We start from the raw sequence: 14,520 nt of genomic DNA on the forward strand, positions 1-14,520 counted from the left end.
GCAATCCTGATCCTCCTCCCAAAAAACTGCCACCACGGAACCAGGGAGCTCCAGCAACTCCCTGCAGGTCAGAACGGGGCAGGAATTTATTTCTAGCACAGTTTGCCTCCAGGTGTTGGTTTCTATTAGCACTAAAATGTCCTGAGAGTAAGAAATTCCCTTCCACATCCTGCCACCTCCTCGTTCCGTGACTGGTTCTAATCGCTGTGGAGTGAGGTGTTGCACCTGAGAGGAGGTGGCACGAGATGCAGCCCTACTGCTGGTTTTCCCATCACAGGGCCAGATGAACAGCTTTGCAGCTCTCCCAAAAGGCAGGCAAGGAGCGCTGTCCCCACACAATGAACCGGATTCTGCAGCTAAAAGTCAGTCAGTAACGTAAAAGTCACCTGAATGACACGTTTATTGTACGAGTCGGAAAGAAACCCTGAGTTACCAAGCTGGAGAACAAAGTTAAATTAAAAAAAAAAAAAAAACCAAGGATGGTTTGGTTCAGAGGTTCCTGCTGAAGGGAAAGGGAAACCCCAAAATGGTAAAAGCAGCAGCCAGAGCCAGCCCAAAGCCTTGGCTTTGCCAAGGAGATGGTCTCGTTGTTGTCCCCACCTGCCCAGGTGACAAACTCCCATCTGGTGGTGGGAGAACACAGAGATGGGGAGGGCAGAGGGAAGGAAGGAGCCAAACCTAGGGGGTGTTCTGGACAGCTGAGCATCTAAGGGAAGGTTTGGAAAACCCTTTTGTTCAGAGAACTGAACTGCTGGCTGGGCTGGGGGAGCACGGGAGGGAGGGAGAGACGGAGGCTGGAAAATCGACCTTACGTGGAACACACGCACAGAAAGTGAAGGGGAGGGAAGTCCTTTAAGGACACGAGCACTGCTGGCTGGGAGGCTGCAAGGTAGGCTTTGGGAAGGGCATCCAAAGGTCTGAGGAGGGAAAAACCCCAAAGCCCAAGCCCCAAAGGTGATGCAGTCTTCCAGCTGCAGTGGAGTTGGAGAGGAACAATTCCAAGAAACGCCGTAGCGACAACAAATACCTGGCCCTACACAGGGAAGGGTGAAATCAGAGCTGCTTTTTAGTGCCACTTGACATCGGTTATACATTCTAGTTCTCATATACACAGATGGATGTCTTTAAAAATTGACAATTTACACTTCAAAAAAGTTTTACAGTGAAGTTCTCTCGGCAAAGATCAGTCCACACAAGGAGGAGCCAGTCTTTCAGGAGCAGGAAGGCACTTGGCCTTTTGAGAGCAGGTCCCCAAGGGAGCTCCAGTGCAGACACTGACAGTCCCCTGTCCCCATCTTCCACAGGTGTGCAAAATCCAGTGTGTGCCTGCACTGTGTGGCTGCAGCCCAGCCCAGCCTGGCTTCACAGGGTGGTGGAGGGAAGTTTCTTCACCCTTCTCTGTGCCAGGATGGAGGATTCGATGGGCTTCAGCTGAGGGCTTGGCTTGGAGCTGTTCAGTGCAGAGTACGTGGCAGCCATTGCACCCTTGGAGAAAGGGAGGGGAGATGTAACTTAAGTGCAGAAGTCCTTTAGGTGTAGAGGAGCTATTTCAGATTCGTGGCTTCACAAGACGCAGCCAAGCCCACAAACAAAGCCAGAAGCACCTTTCTTATTTCTTCAGATCTCCCTCCTGCACTGATATGCTGTTAAAGAACCTCCCTTTTTTATCTCCCCACAAACCCAGCTTGTCTGTATTGCCTCCCCTGCCCCACACCTCTCCAACCTGCCCTCCTGCTTTCCCACCCCACCACTGCCCCACCTGGACCTTCCCCAAGGTACAAGAGGAACCAGCTGAAGGCTCAGCCCAGACTTTGTACCTTCACAAGCTGAATGTCCTGGTGATTGAGCTGGCTCTGGGGTAAGCTGTCCTTCTGGGTTATCCACGGATGCTGCAGGACCTGCTTGGCTGTGAGACGCTGGTGAGGATCAACGTGGAGCATCTTTGATACCAAATCCTAAGGGCATCATTTGGAAAGCCAGGCTTTAGTAGATTTCATGCTTTAAATGCAAGAAAAATACCACCTGTCTGCCCCCAAATAAGGTTTTTAATTCAGAGGCCAAGTTTAAAGTCCCCAGACATCAAACTCTTTTTGTATGAAATGTGTTTTGGGCAGGCCTGGGAGGTATAACACAGCAGCAAAACCCCACAAGGGTCAAGCACGAGGTTGGTTTTCCATGCAAATATTCACAGCCAGAACTAAAATAAAGCTGCTGTAGGGGAAGCAGACACGGGGGAGAAGCCACACTGCTGGTTTTCTTCTCTCTCTTGTGTCCTCCCTCCCCAGCCTGCTCCAAACTTGCCTCACTGCAACTGGCCGTGCTTGACCCCAACCCTTGAATGTAACACAGATATCAAACCCTACCTTGGCCATGTCAGAAATAGTGTCCCAGTTGCCTCCACTGATGGAGAACTTCCCCCCACCTATCCGGGTCAGGATCTCTTCTGGAGTGTCACTGGGACCGTTGGCAAATGGAGTGCAGCTGGGGAGAGAGGAGAGGAGAGGAGAGAGCACTGGAGTTACTGGCCTGGGACACAGGCAGGGAGCACCACTGGGCAGCAGTGAGTGAGGAGAGTCCTGCTGCCACTGCAGAGCAAGGGGGTCCCAGCCCCTGCCCTGCTTTCCAGTGGGACAGAGCCACTTACCCAGCGAGCATCGTGTACAGCAGAACCCCCAGGCTCCAGATGTCACAGCCCTCGTCGTAGCCTTGGCGTTTCAGTACCTGAGCAGAACAAAGGGGAAGAGACCAGGATTCCAATCAGACTTTGGTTTCATTTGGTTTCTTCTTCCTCACCAGGATAACTGTGTGGAAAATCATCCCACCTCTTTTAACAAGTCACTTAATGAGGAAGGGAAGCAGCCTAGGAAATCACTGGGGTTTTAAAGTCTCAGTACCCTAAGCAGACCTCTCATGAGGGCAGTGCAGGTTGGAGGACTGCCCTTGGGATCTCCTATTTGTTCATTACTACAAGTTGTATCTCTGTAGTTCCCTCTTGCAGGGCAGGCTGTAGTTGGGAATGGGGGCAGATCCACTGTGCCAAGCGGGAGCACAGGGACAGGGGGGCTGCCAAAAGGGGCTCAGGTCAGCACTTACCTCAGGTGCCACGAAGTTGGCTGTGTAGCAGGGAGTCATGAGAAGCCCATTCTCAGCCCTCAGCTGCTTGGCAAAGCCGAAGTCACAGATGCGAATGCTCTCGGGGTTTCCCGACTTATCCACATAGAGAATGTTGCTGGGTTTCAGGTCCCTGTGAACCACCTGTGGAGCAAAGAAAGGGCCATTCTCACACCCCAGGTAGACAGAGGTCTGAAAGCTGCCGGAGGACGCTCAGCCCCTGCTCTGGTCCCACATCTGCTTTGCCAAGAGAGCAACACCAGCAAGAAATAATTGTCCTAACAGGCAGAGTTAGTCCCTGGAGGAGAGGGAGCACAGCGTAATGCCAGAGAATTCCCAGGAAGACCACACTCACCCCTTGGGAATGCAGGTACTCCACTGTTTTACAGATCATGTGCAGGACTGAACTGGCTTCCCTCTCAGAGAAAAACTTCTGCCTGAGGATTTTATCCAGCAGCTCCCCTCCCCTCATCAGCTCAGTCACCAGGTACACGAACTTCCCGTCGTCGTACACCTTCCAAAGCAAACACGGAGAGGGGATTAACCAAAAAGGGCTTCCTTTTGTGCTTCTACCACCAAGAAGCAGAGATCAGCAGAGGTGGCTCTGGGGATGCTTCCCCACCCCAGAACCATGGAATATCCTGAGCTGGAAGTGACCAACAAGGATCATCAAAGTCCAACTCCTGGCCCTGCACAGGACAACTCCAAGAATCCCCCCCTGTCCTTGAGAGTGTTGCCCAAACACTCCTGGAGCTCTGGCAGCCTTGGGGCTGTGCCCACTGCCCTGGGGAGCCTGTTCAGTGCCCAACCACCCTCTGGGGGAAGAACCTTTTCATAACAGAGACAGAGGGACATATTTTACTGGGCTGTTGGGCCAGCTGGAGCTGAAATCTGCTCCCTGAGCAGCCTGCACTTCCTAAACCAAAACAACAGGGAAGCCACTCAAGTGACACTCACATCTTTCAAGGTGATGATGTTTGGATGCTGCCCGTACCGCAGCAGGATTTCTATTTCCTCAGAAGGGTCTCGCTTGCTCTTGTCAATCACCTGCAGGAGTAGGGGGAAGCAGCATTAGTCACAACAGGGTGACAAAGGGGCCAGGACAAAGCACACAAGCTGAGTTTGGGGCTTTGCAGAGCTCCTGTGTCGTATCTGCTGCCCTGCTCTCTGTAGCTCTAGAAATCCCCTAGCTGCCTCATCAGTTCTGCGTTCCCAATCCCCGAAGTTTTACGTCTGTTGTATTTGTTAAGATCTGGTGTAGCCACGGCTCTGCAAGCAAAGGCGAGACGCTCTCCTCCCTCTGAGGGAAGGCATCCACAGCCTCTCTGGGCGAAAATCTATCATGGGAGCTCAGTTCCGAGGGCAGGGCTCTGACCTTGACTGCGTACTCCATGTTGGTTGCTTTGTGGATGCAGCGCTTGCACACGGAGTAGGAGCCGACGCCGATCGCCTCCTTCACCACGTACCCGTCGCTGAACTGGACGTTCTTGCCGTGCAGCTGCTGCAGGGGCAGAGAGGAGAGATGTGCTGGGAGGGTTCAGGGAAGGGTTTGTGCAATGTGATGAGTTAACTGGCAGAGCTGGCAGACTGTCTGCTACATCCCACAGCTTCTCCTCCCGCCTGGGAGAGGGAGGAGAAGAGAACAAGGCAGATATAGGTCAGTGGGATAACGCTGTCTGCTCTGAGCACGGTGTGTTTGGGTGGCACCTTCAACCCACAGGCATTTACAGACCCCCATCAGCACAGATCCACCTGGGGAGAGGAAAAGCCACAGTCCCTCGTTTTCCTGCCAACCTGTGCACAGTGTGACAGTCAGTGGGAAGGAAAGAAAAACAGGATGCAAGAATTCCCAACAGACACTGCCTTGGGCTTCCTGTCAGTGCTGCTCTGGACTGTGCAGACCTGGAATTTCTCTGCACCTTCAAACAGCTGTTCCAGTGTCTCCATTTCTTACCTGCACAACCGAATGCAGGGGTGGCTGGGCAGGTTTCACCTTGCCATCCTCCATCAGTCCGGTCGCCACGAAACTGAAGCCTCGGAAGAGCTGGTGGGCCCCTGCACTGGGGGGGACACCTGGGGAATCTGCAACAGGAGTGGAAACACAGCTTGAAGAAGGCTAGTTCTGCAAGCCTTCCCCAATCCCAGGAACTGTGGCTGCTGCTGATTTCATTCCAAACAAGAGCCACACCAGCAACACCCTAACACCCCACAGAGAATCCTGGAATCATCCAGGTTGATAAAGCCCTCTGAGATCAGTGGGTCCAACCATTCCCCCAGCCCTGCCAAGGCCACTGCTAAACTATGGCCCCAAGTGCCACATCCACACGTCTTTTAAATGCCTCCAGGGATGGTGACTCCACCACTGCCCTGGGCAGCTGTGCCAGGGTTTGACAACCCTTTCCACGAAGCAGTTTTCTTTAATATCCAACCTACACCTCCCGTGGCACAACCTGAGGCCATTTCCTCCTGTCTTACTCGTGAGAAGAGCCCGACATCTCTATGGCTGGGCCACCCCCTCAGTGCTGGAACCACCTGGGCTGGCAGCACCAGCCCCAGGCACACCTTTCCCTGCTGGCACCAGATACTCTGGGGCATTTAAACATTAAACCACAGAGCGTCACCTCCCACAGGAAGCTCTGGCTTTGCGCGAAGCCCCACAGACCTTTCGGCGTGCGCGACGTAAATTCCGTGTCGAAATAGAAGGTGTCATCAGGCTGGCCCACTGCAGGCTTGAAGGGGGGCTTGATCTCCCTGCGGTACAGCTTCTGCAAAACACAGAGAGAGGGCTCTGACAGGGTCCAAAGGGTGCAAAGGCTGGCAAGGAGAGAGATTTTTGGGAAACTCCCTGGCTTAGCTTTTAGCGGCAGCTCAGCAGCCTGAGGGAGGACTCGCTGGCTGGTGGGTTGCTCTTGAGTCAGTTTGTGGAGAAATATTACAGGTTATATCATATTAAATGAAGAAAATAAGTGTTCTATAGGCAACTTGCCCCCACTCCAAATGCAGTGTCTGTAAAGTCTTTTCCTTGATAGGCTCTCCCACCTCCTCCTAACTCCCATTAGGGCTTTGCTGACACGTATCTCCCCAGGGATGGCCAGAGGAGGTGCTTTAGGAGGACATCCATATCCCAAAACTCCCACGAGTGCCTTTTTAAATTGCTTCTTGAAGCAAAAATTGGAAATAAGCTTTACTGGCGTTGCTGGAGGGTCGGCCTAGCAGCTTGCAGGGGCCTTGGAAGCATTAGGAGTGATCTTCAAATCCCTTACCAAGTAAGGGAAAACAGGGAAGAAACAAAATCATGTGGCAAAGCAGGGAGTTGGCCAGAAGCAGTTGGGAAATGCCAGTCCAGTGATCGCCCTGATTTCCTTGCCAGGAATGTTTTCCCTGATTCCTTCCCACTTAGTGCAAGGCAAACCTTGTGCCAAACCCCAATTAAAACCTGAGAGATGAGTAAATTCAAACCGAGGTGAGGTGACAGGCAGCCCAACTATGCACGAGTTCTGTGGCAAACAGAATTTTAGTTTCGGGAGGGATTGTTGGGATGGATGGGGACAGGGGCTGGTGGCTGGTCAAGCCCCATGACCACGCTATTCCCGCTGCCAGAAGTGAATTGCTGGTGCTGAATGGTGGAGAAATCTGCTTTTACGTTTCTGATACTCACGTTCCAGTCGATGGTGGAGTAGAAGGGATGGCGCTTGATCTCCTCCGCCCCATCAGGTCCAGAACCTGCAAGATGCACCACAGAGCACGTTGCACTAAACCCCTGACACAGTGAGGGTGACTCTTGTGGATACAACACAGGGGGGTGGAGAAACCTGGCTGCAACTCACCATTAACTGAGCACGAGTGTGAACACGCTGCTGACCCAGGAGGGTGAGAGAGGCCCCGATACGGCATCAGGTGTATTCAGAAGCAAACAAAACAATTGTCTTACCTAACCTGTTGGCTGGATTCCTCTTGAACAGGGCTCTCAGCAGGCTCTGCGCCTCAGCGCTCAGGAACTGCGGCATGCCCAGCTTCGCTCTGGGGAGGAAGTTTTGCAATCAGCTGCAGGTTTAAAGAAGTCAAGCCACAAGCTGGCTGCAGCACCTCCACCCCCAAAAACTGCAGTCACCTCCTTGGCATTTACACTGCACCCTCCAAACTAACTGTTGGTAGGAAACCGCTTGCCAAACAACGCCGTTGAATTGCGAGAGCCCCCAGATTGCAACACGGCTCAAAAAGCAGCACCTCCTGTGCAGGCAGGAGGGAGAAACTCCTCTTACTTGAGGATGAGGGTCATGGTCTCCTTACGGTCCTTCCCCTGGAAGGGCAGCGCACCGGTGAGCATTTCAAACTGGGAGGGGAAGAGAAAAAGGGGGGTCATGTTTGGGCAAGGCTGAGGGTTGCACAGATCTCACTGCCCCTTCATGAAAAGCTCGAGGGGTCCCAGGCCCGGCTCTTACAGAGCTCACAGGCATCGTGTTTTCTCAGGAGGAGCTTGGGACCACAAGGTTTGCAGCGGGAAACACGTTCGGGGGGGAAGCCCTGGGATCCAGCAGCTGCCAGATGGTGGCACCAGATCTGCACAGACACCGCCATCCCGGCGCTGGGGTGGACACGGACACCCCCACGCACCCCAGGAACCCCACAGCCCAGAGCCCCCTCGGGAGCGCTGCCCACCGCGAGAAACCCGTGCTCCTGGCTGGGTGCTGGGACAGCCCCTCACGGAGAGCGTGGGGAACACCCCCAGGCCAGCAGGTCTGGCACACACACAGACCCCTGTCTGGGTGTTTCAGAGCTGGAGCAGCCGCTCCTCCCAGTGCCCGGACTCGCTGGCTGGGTACGTACCATCAAGACCCCGTAGGACCACCAGTCAGCGCTGTGCGAGTGGCCCTGGCGATTCACCACCTCTGGGGCCATGTATTCCACTGTCCCACAGAAGGAATAGGCCTTCTTCTCGTGGTCTATGGCCTCCTTACTCAAGCCAAAATCTACACAAGAGACAGCCTGTCAGCACACACCCGCGTGCCCCGAGCAGTCGCACAAGAAGCTTCCACATTTCAAGGACCGACCTTGCTGGAGCCCAAGGCCTTGTGGAGTCCCTCACCTGTGAGTTTGATGTGCCCTTCTTCATCCAAGAGGATGCTACAGCAGGAATGGATAAAACAAGTTTTTACTGCCTGCAGTGAAGGCTGGTGAGAGCAAGCACAGCAGTGGATGGCCTGAGGCTCTGCCAAAATCCAGAGGAGAAAGTTATCTGTCCCTTCTCCCAGTGCTTTAAGCTCCACCACCAAGACATGAGTGGGACCAGGAGCAGCTCCCTTCTCTCTACATCCTCATCTTCACGTTGAACAAATGACCCCCACAGGTTGCACTCGCTCTCTGATCCCCACGTGCCCCAGGCAAGGAGAACCAAGCCATGCAGAGGCCCAGCCTGGCACCTTCTTCCCCCAAAAGGCTCTCAAACTGCTTAAAGCTGGAGGCCAGAGGCTGCCCAGGATTGCTGTTCACCCACGTGGAGTACACATGCTGCCTCCTGGCCACGGCCACTGATGCGAGGAGCAGCAGCCTTGGATTGGCACTGCCACCTCCAGCCCTGCCTGTGGGGAAGGCTGGCTACAGGCTCAGGGCTGGATGCAGGGCTGGGATCCCTGGCTCAGCTGGGCCACACGTACTTCTCTGGTTTGAGATCCCTGTAGATGATGCCCAGGCTGTGCAAATGGTCCAGGCCCAGCGCCAGCTCCGCGAGGTAGAACTTCACGTCCTCCTCGGTGAACATGACCTGCAGGGGGGGAGAGCAAGAGGAGAGGGGCTGGGGTCACAGCGACAGCAGTGAGACCCTTCACGTCCATGGTGCCCCCTCCTGCTGTTTTTAGGTTTCCCAGAATTCGCCCCCCATCCTAAAGTATCCATTCCTGGAATCACAGAATGGTTTGGGTTGGAAGGGATCTTAAAGCTCATTCAGTCCCACCCCCTGTTGTGAGCAGGGACAACTTCCACCAGCCCAGGTTGCTTCAAGCCCTGTCCAACCTGGCCTTGGACACTTCCAGGGATGGGGCAGGCACAGCTTCTCTGGGCAAACCTGTGCCAGGCCCTCCCCACCCTCACAGGGAACAATTTCTTCCCAATATCTGATCTAAATCTCCCCTCTTTTTGTTATTAACCATGATGCTCAGCAGAAGCTGCTGCAGAGGTGAGACCTGCAGCCTGTGCTGCTGCTGTCCCAAAACACTCTCTCCTGTTGCCAGCTCTGGACTAGCAGCAGGTTGGAGGCTGTTTCCACCCCTCTCAAGGATGAATCCCTTCTCCAGGCCGTTAAGCACAGACGAACTGGGAGCCTCAGCGACCCACCGAGATGCCAGAGCATACCCACCTCTTTGGAAAGCCGAGTGAAAAGGTCACCTCCTCTGAGGAAATCCAAGATGAGGTACAGCTTCCCCTCTGTCTGGAATGCTGAAACACAAGCCGGAGAGGGAATCAGACCCCTCCACCGAGGGAAGGCTCTGTGGTGTTCCATTAATCACTTAAATCCCAGTGGCTCCAGTTGGGCAGATGCCCTGTGTGGTCACTGGGTTAAATGCAGGTAGGGCTGATATCTGAGGTAAAGGAGATGGCCTGTCTGTGCTGCTGAAATGGGAGCTCCCCACAGCACTCTGGCACTGCAGAAAATCCTCCCTTTACAGGGGTCTGGTTCCCTTCCAGCTCTGTGGAAAGGGCTGTTTTCCCAGGAGAGGCACTGGTCACTTCATAGGGAACAGAGCTGACTCCAGCTTGACTAGTTAACTCTGCTTTCTCAGTTTCTCCTGATTTAATGTTTTAATCCCAAGGATTTGATGTTTCAACCTCTTCCCTCTGTTCCCCATTCAATAGCTGGAGCGGGCACGGGCACCACAGGCCCTTCCAGGGAAGGATTTGTGTTCAGGGGATTGTGTTTAAAAGCAAAGGGTCTGCTGGAGCCTGCAGCCCCTCTCCCAGCATCCCAACCAGCTCCACACTCACCATAGTGCAGTTTCACCACAAAGGGATGGTTCACATCAGCCAGGATGTCCCTTTCTATCTTCGTCCTTAGCCGATCACGCACTGTGGGAAGACAGGAGCAGCTCAGGCACAGGAAAACCCCAGAGTACCCCACTCTTGCCCTCAATCTTAAACCCTTGAGCACCAGGCAGCTGGAGCCAGCTGTCTTCCCACCTCCAGCACTGCAACAAGGGTCTGTTGCAGATGGAGAGAAAAGGAGGCTGTTTGGCTGAGATAAAGATGCTCCTCTTTTACCTAAACAACCCCAGGACTGCTGTGACATTTCCCCAGTGCTCTTCAAGTCCTGGGGGATCAGAGCACCACAGCAAGAGCCTCCTTCCTACCTTTCAGAGTCGCCTTCTTGAGCACTTTCATGGCATAGAGGTGGTTGCTGTCTGGTGGTGTTATTTTTCTCACCAAGAAAACCTGAGGCAGAAGAACAACACATTCACCAAAGCACTAAACACCGGCAGTAGGAGCTGGATGCCTCCCAAAGTGGCAGACCTCACAGTAACCCTAAAAGCAGCTGGTACCTCATGAAACCCCCATGGGGTTTTCAGGGAAGTGCTGTATGTGGACTCCTCTCACCTCTCCCCCCACCTCCAGCCACTGCAGCATTTGTGTTTTCACACTGCACTTCCCTCCTCTTGCCTTCCACACCTCTTGCTCACTCCTGCAGCTCCTGTGGGGCTCTGGCTGATGCCTGGGAGCTGTGACTGGAAGCACTGATGCTTCAATGTACCACAAATCCAGCTGGTTTGTCAGTCAGATCAACTCCTTATTATTCAGGTCCTGCATCCTCTGGATTTTTACCTCCTTCCTTCCCCTGGTGTCTCATTCTACCTGGTTTTAGGCAGCTTCAAACACACACCACCTGCAAGTGGTGGACTTGGCAGTGTCACTGGTTGGACTGGATGATCTCAGAGGTCTTTTCCAGCCCAGGTGGTTCTCTGATTCTACAAAGCCACTGCTGCATTTGCCCAGGAAGCAGCACACAGTCCTGTCCAAGCCCCCACTGTCAGCTGATAACTGATTGACATGAAGCTGATTTAATGTGCCAGCAGATGGTCTGTAAGAGACTGGGATTATTTACATGTTGAAACAGATAAGAGTTAGAGGCTACTTCCTTCCTGCTTCACAGAAGGGAAACTGGACCATAAACAGGGGCTAGAACCAGTTCCTGGCACACAGTTCTGAGGAGGGAGGAACATGCCTGAGCCCTTCAAGCCCTCGATTTACTGACAGAGCTGCAGGAGGCCCTCCTGCCCTGTGTGACACCTGCATTCACGAGCAGGACATTCCCGCTCTCCTCCTGATCATCTGCTAAAGGAATTACAGGGCCATTGGGACATTCCAGGCTGGAGTGTCTTAGGAAAGGCATCACTGCAGTCACCTCCCAGGTTGGAAGCACCCATTTGCTCAGTGGGCTCATCATTTTCACAGTCCAGTGGGAACCAGGACAGCGGTTTTGTTGGGGACTGTCCCTTTTGTCATCAAAGTCACTCCTGTGGCGGCACACAGGAAGGAGTGGTCTCACCTTGCCAAAAGAGCCCTGTCCCAGCACCTTCAGGAGCTCGAACTGCGAGGGATCTGCCTTCTCAGAGCCTTCCTTCACATGGTGTGTGATGTTGATTTCCTGCACTACACCTTCTCCCTGGAAGAAGAGGGGGCACGGTTGGCAAAGACTCCTGGACAAGGGAACAAGACTCCTGGATTGTGGAGCAAGGCCTGTAGCTCCAGACCCCTCAATAACCACGTCTGAGAGAACCATAAAAGCTGGTGCTTGTCACAGGTGTCGACACATCTGGAATAACTCAGTCAGGGGCAGGCAGCACCAGGCACCCTTGGCAAACTCCCCGTGCTCTCCCAACAGCTCTGCTCGCTGTGGGTGCTTTGAACTGCGTTTCGGGGGAGTGCTTGCAAAGCACCTTCCTTTTTAAGGCACTGGTAGCAAAAACAGGAGTGTTTATGCCACTAAAAATCCCACAACACACACACACACAAAAATACGGCACTGTTGTCAAAACAGGGCCAGGGCTGGCAAAAATCAGACATGTTGGAGCCCATCTGCTCGGCAATCTGAGCAACTCTGCAACATAAGTCTTAGTGCATCTTCAGCACATACAGATGATGCTTTAACAGACTCGAGGCTTCAAGAAGATTGAGGGGAAGCCAAGGTCTCTGGCACATGTTTTGTTTAAAACACATTATTTTGCTTAAAAAAAAAAATAAAGAAGAAAAAATAGATTTAATCAGCATAAATAGAATAAACCCATCGAAGGAGCCAGGCCAGCACTCCAGCACAGCCACAGACCCTGAGGTGATGCTGCAACACCTCCTGTTCCCAGCAAACCTTTTCCATACCTCTGATAACTGAAGCCCCCAACAGAAACACCTTGTGCTCCTTTCTGTTGCATCCCAAATACACAGAGACTTTTTATGCTATTAGTCCTCCATCTGTGCCTTTCCCTCTACTTCTCTTTATCATGCCTAGTCAGTATATCTGAACTTGGATTTCCTCTGAGCTTGACCTGCTCCAACCCCTCTCCCACAGGGCAGGCTGGACTCAACTTCCCACTCCTACAGACATGACTCTTACTCAGGCCATAAATCCCTTGTAGCTGGACGTCTTGCAAGGGCAAGTCCAGGCTCCTCAGCACTTCCCTCCCACGTTATCCAGTGCAGATATGGTCTGGTTGCTTTTTGGACTCAAAAGGCCAGCAATTATGTTCCAAAGTGCGTTAAACTTGGTTCTCCCTGACCCTGGGGCAGACGTGGCCATCAGAGGCTGCAGAAAAGCTGCAGCTGCCATTTCGTTTTTCCCCTTGCAGAGTTTGGGGGAGGGTGGGGGTAAAAGAAATTACACTTTGTTTTTACTAAAACTGTTCAGACACTTGGCCAGGAACCACCTAATCAAAAACATCTTTTAAACCCAACAGGAACAGAGTGCCAGGCACTGCCTCTCCTCTGCCCCAGCCCACTCCCCACCCTCCCGGCGCCTGCAGATGTGGCTGCCCACCTGCACCGAGCACCCTTCCCTCCCCCCTCCCAGGCTGGGCTTTTCTCCAGCTTAGGAAGTGGCTTTGTTTCCATGGTGGTGGCTCTGCTCTCTCCTGTGTCCCTCAGAGCTGGCAGAGGAGCCCACCACTCCCGAGGGGTGCAGCAGGTACAGCCCCAGCACACGACCACACACGTCTCACCCTGGAGCCTCACACACCTATGCTGAGAGGAGCATTTAAAGTGAGCTCCTGTATCCACCTCTGAGGCATCTGGACCCATCCAGAACCCAGAGAAATTCCTCCCTGTGAGGGTGGGGAGGCCCTGGCACAGGTTGCCCAGAGAAGCTGTGGTTGCCCCATCCCTGGAAGTGTCCAAGGCCAGGTTGGACGGGGCTTGGAGCAACCTGGGCTAGTGGAAGGTGTCCCTGCCCACGGCAGGGAGTGGGACAAGATGAGCTTTAAAGTCCCCTCCAACTCAAACCATCCTGTGATCCTCCTTACCACAACTCCTCAGGAGCAGCAGAGCCCTGTTTCCACAGCTGTGGGAATTCTTTGCAACAGCAAAACCTGGCATGTTCAACTGCAAGTGGTTTCAGCAGCCCAAGCTGCAGCTGAGGGCAGGCAGGGTTTGCAGCCAGACACACACACACCAACGAGGCCACAAGTGGCACCAGCTCAGACACTGCTGATAGAGACACTGAGAAACACTTTGAGATGCCATTTGGCATCTTGCTGACACAAGGGAGTGTTTCCCTCCCGTGGACTCCTCCTGTAGGTTGGAATTCAACACTCAGGGCTCTACAGCCTGGTTAGCAGCACACCACAAGTGTCCAGCACAAAAGCACACACCGAGACAATTTTCTTCCAACAACACCCTTAAAAAAACCATCCCAGAAAGCAGAGAAAGAGAGAAGCAAACCAGACTGCTCCCAATATCCCTTGGGAGCAGCGGCCAGCGGGAGCAAGGGAAGCAGAGGGAGGCAGGGCCATGGTACTGACCGGGCTGCTGAGCTGGCTGGGGACAGGCAGCTGGAGGCTGCAGGGCTTGGCTCGGTGCTTCCTCTGCAGCCACAGCGTGAGGAACGCCCAGAGGCGAGGGAGTTTAGTGTCGCTCTCCATCCTCCCATCCCGATCCACATCGTCCAGCCCCAGGAACCGCCGCCCCCGCCAGCTCCTGGGGCTTTGGAGGGGCTCCCCGGGCGCTCGGGGTGCCGGATGAGGAGACACAGGTGGATGGAGGCAGTGGCAGATGCGCAGTGGGGATGAGAGACTCGGTCACACGGGGGCAGGTTCACGTTCCCACTCCCCAGTGACAGCTCTTGTGGTTGGGACTTTTTTTTTTTTTTTTTTTTTTCTTTTTTTTTTTTTTTTTTTTTTTTTTGGGTTTCCTTTTTTAAAAAAAATAATAATCTCA

The 14,520-nt window shown here is 53.5% G+C and overlaps 1 protein-coding gene across 1 annotated transcript in view; it reads right to left on the bottom strand.

The window, feature by feature from the left end:
* Nucleotides 1-382: 382 nt before the first annotated feature.
* Nucleotides 383-14,520, bottom strand: part of RPS6KA1 (ribosomal protein S6 kinase A1) — a 37,315-nt gene continuing 23,177 nt past the window's right edge. The window contains exons 4-23 of the mRNA XM_050326335.1: nt 11,645-11,761; nt 10,452-10,533; nt 10,090-10,170; nt 9,464-9,543; nt 8,766-8,872; nt 8,198-8,235; nt 7,939-8,081; nt 7,374-7,444; nt 7,043-7,131; nt 6,770-6,834; nt 5,774-5,876; nt 5,066-5,193; nt 4,487-4,612; nt 4,069-4,158; nt 3,467-3,625; nt 3,094-3,255; nt 2,645-2,721; nt 2,364-2,481; nt 1,818-1,955; nt 383-1,485 (exon numbers count right to left, since the gene is read on the bottom strand). Of these exons, the coding sequence (XP_050182292.1) occupies nt 1,363-1,485; nt 1,818-1,955; nt 2,364-2,481; nt 2,645-2,721; nt 3,094-3,255; nt 3,467-3,625; nt 4,069-4,158; nt 4,487-4,612; nt 5,066-5,193; nt 5,774-5,876; nt 6,770-6,834; nt 7,043-7,131; nt 7,374-7,444; nt 7,939-8,081; nt 8,198-8,235; nt 8,766-8,872; nt 9,464-9,543; nt 10,090-10,170; nt 10,452-10,533; nt 11,645-11,761 (2,097 nt within the window). The 3' untranslated portion in view covers nt 383-1,362. The remainder of the gene's footprint in view (nt 1,486-1,817; nt 1,956-2,363; nt 2,482-2,644; nt 2,722-3,093; nt 3,256-3,466; nt 3,626-4,068; nt 4,159-4,486; nt 4,613-5,065; nt 5,194-5,773; nt 5,877-6,769; nt 6,835-7,042; nt 7,132-7,373; nt 7,445-7,938; nt 8,082-8,197; nt 8,236-8,765; nt 8,873-9,463; nt 9,544-10,089; nt 10,171-10,451; nt 10,534-11,644; nt 11,762-14,520) is intronic.

The sequence above is a fragment of the Myiozetetes cayanensis genome, unplaced genomic scaffold, assembly GCF_022539395.1.
Source record: "Myiozetetes cayanensis isolate MyiCay16 unplaced genomic scaffold, myiCay2020 scf31, whole genome shotgun sequence".
Taxonomy (NCBI): Eukaryota; Metazoa; Chordata; class Aves; order Passeriformes; family Tyrannidae; genus Myiozetetes; species Myiozetetes cayanensis.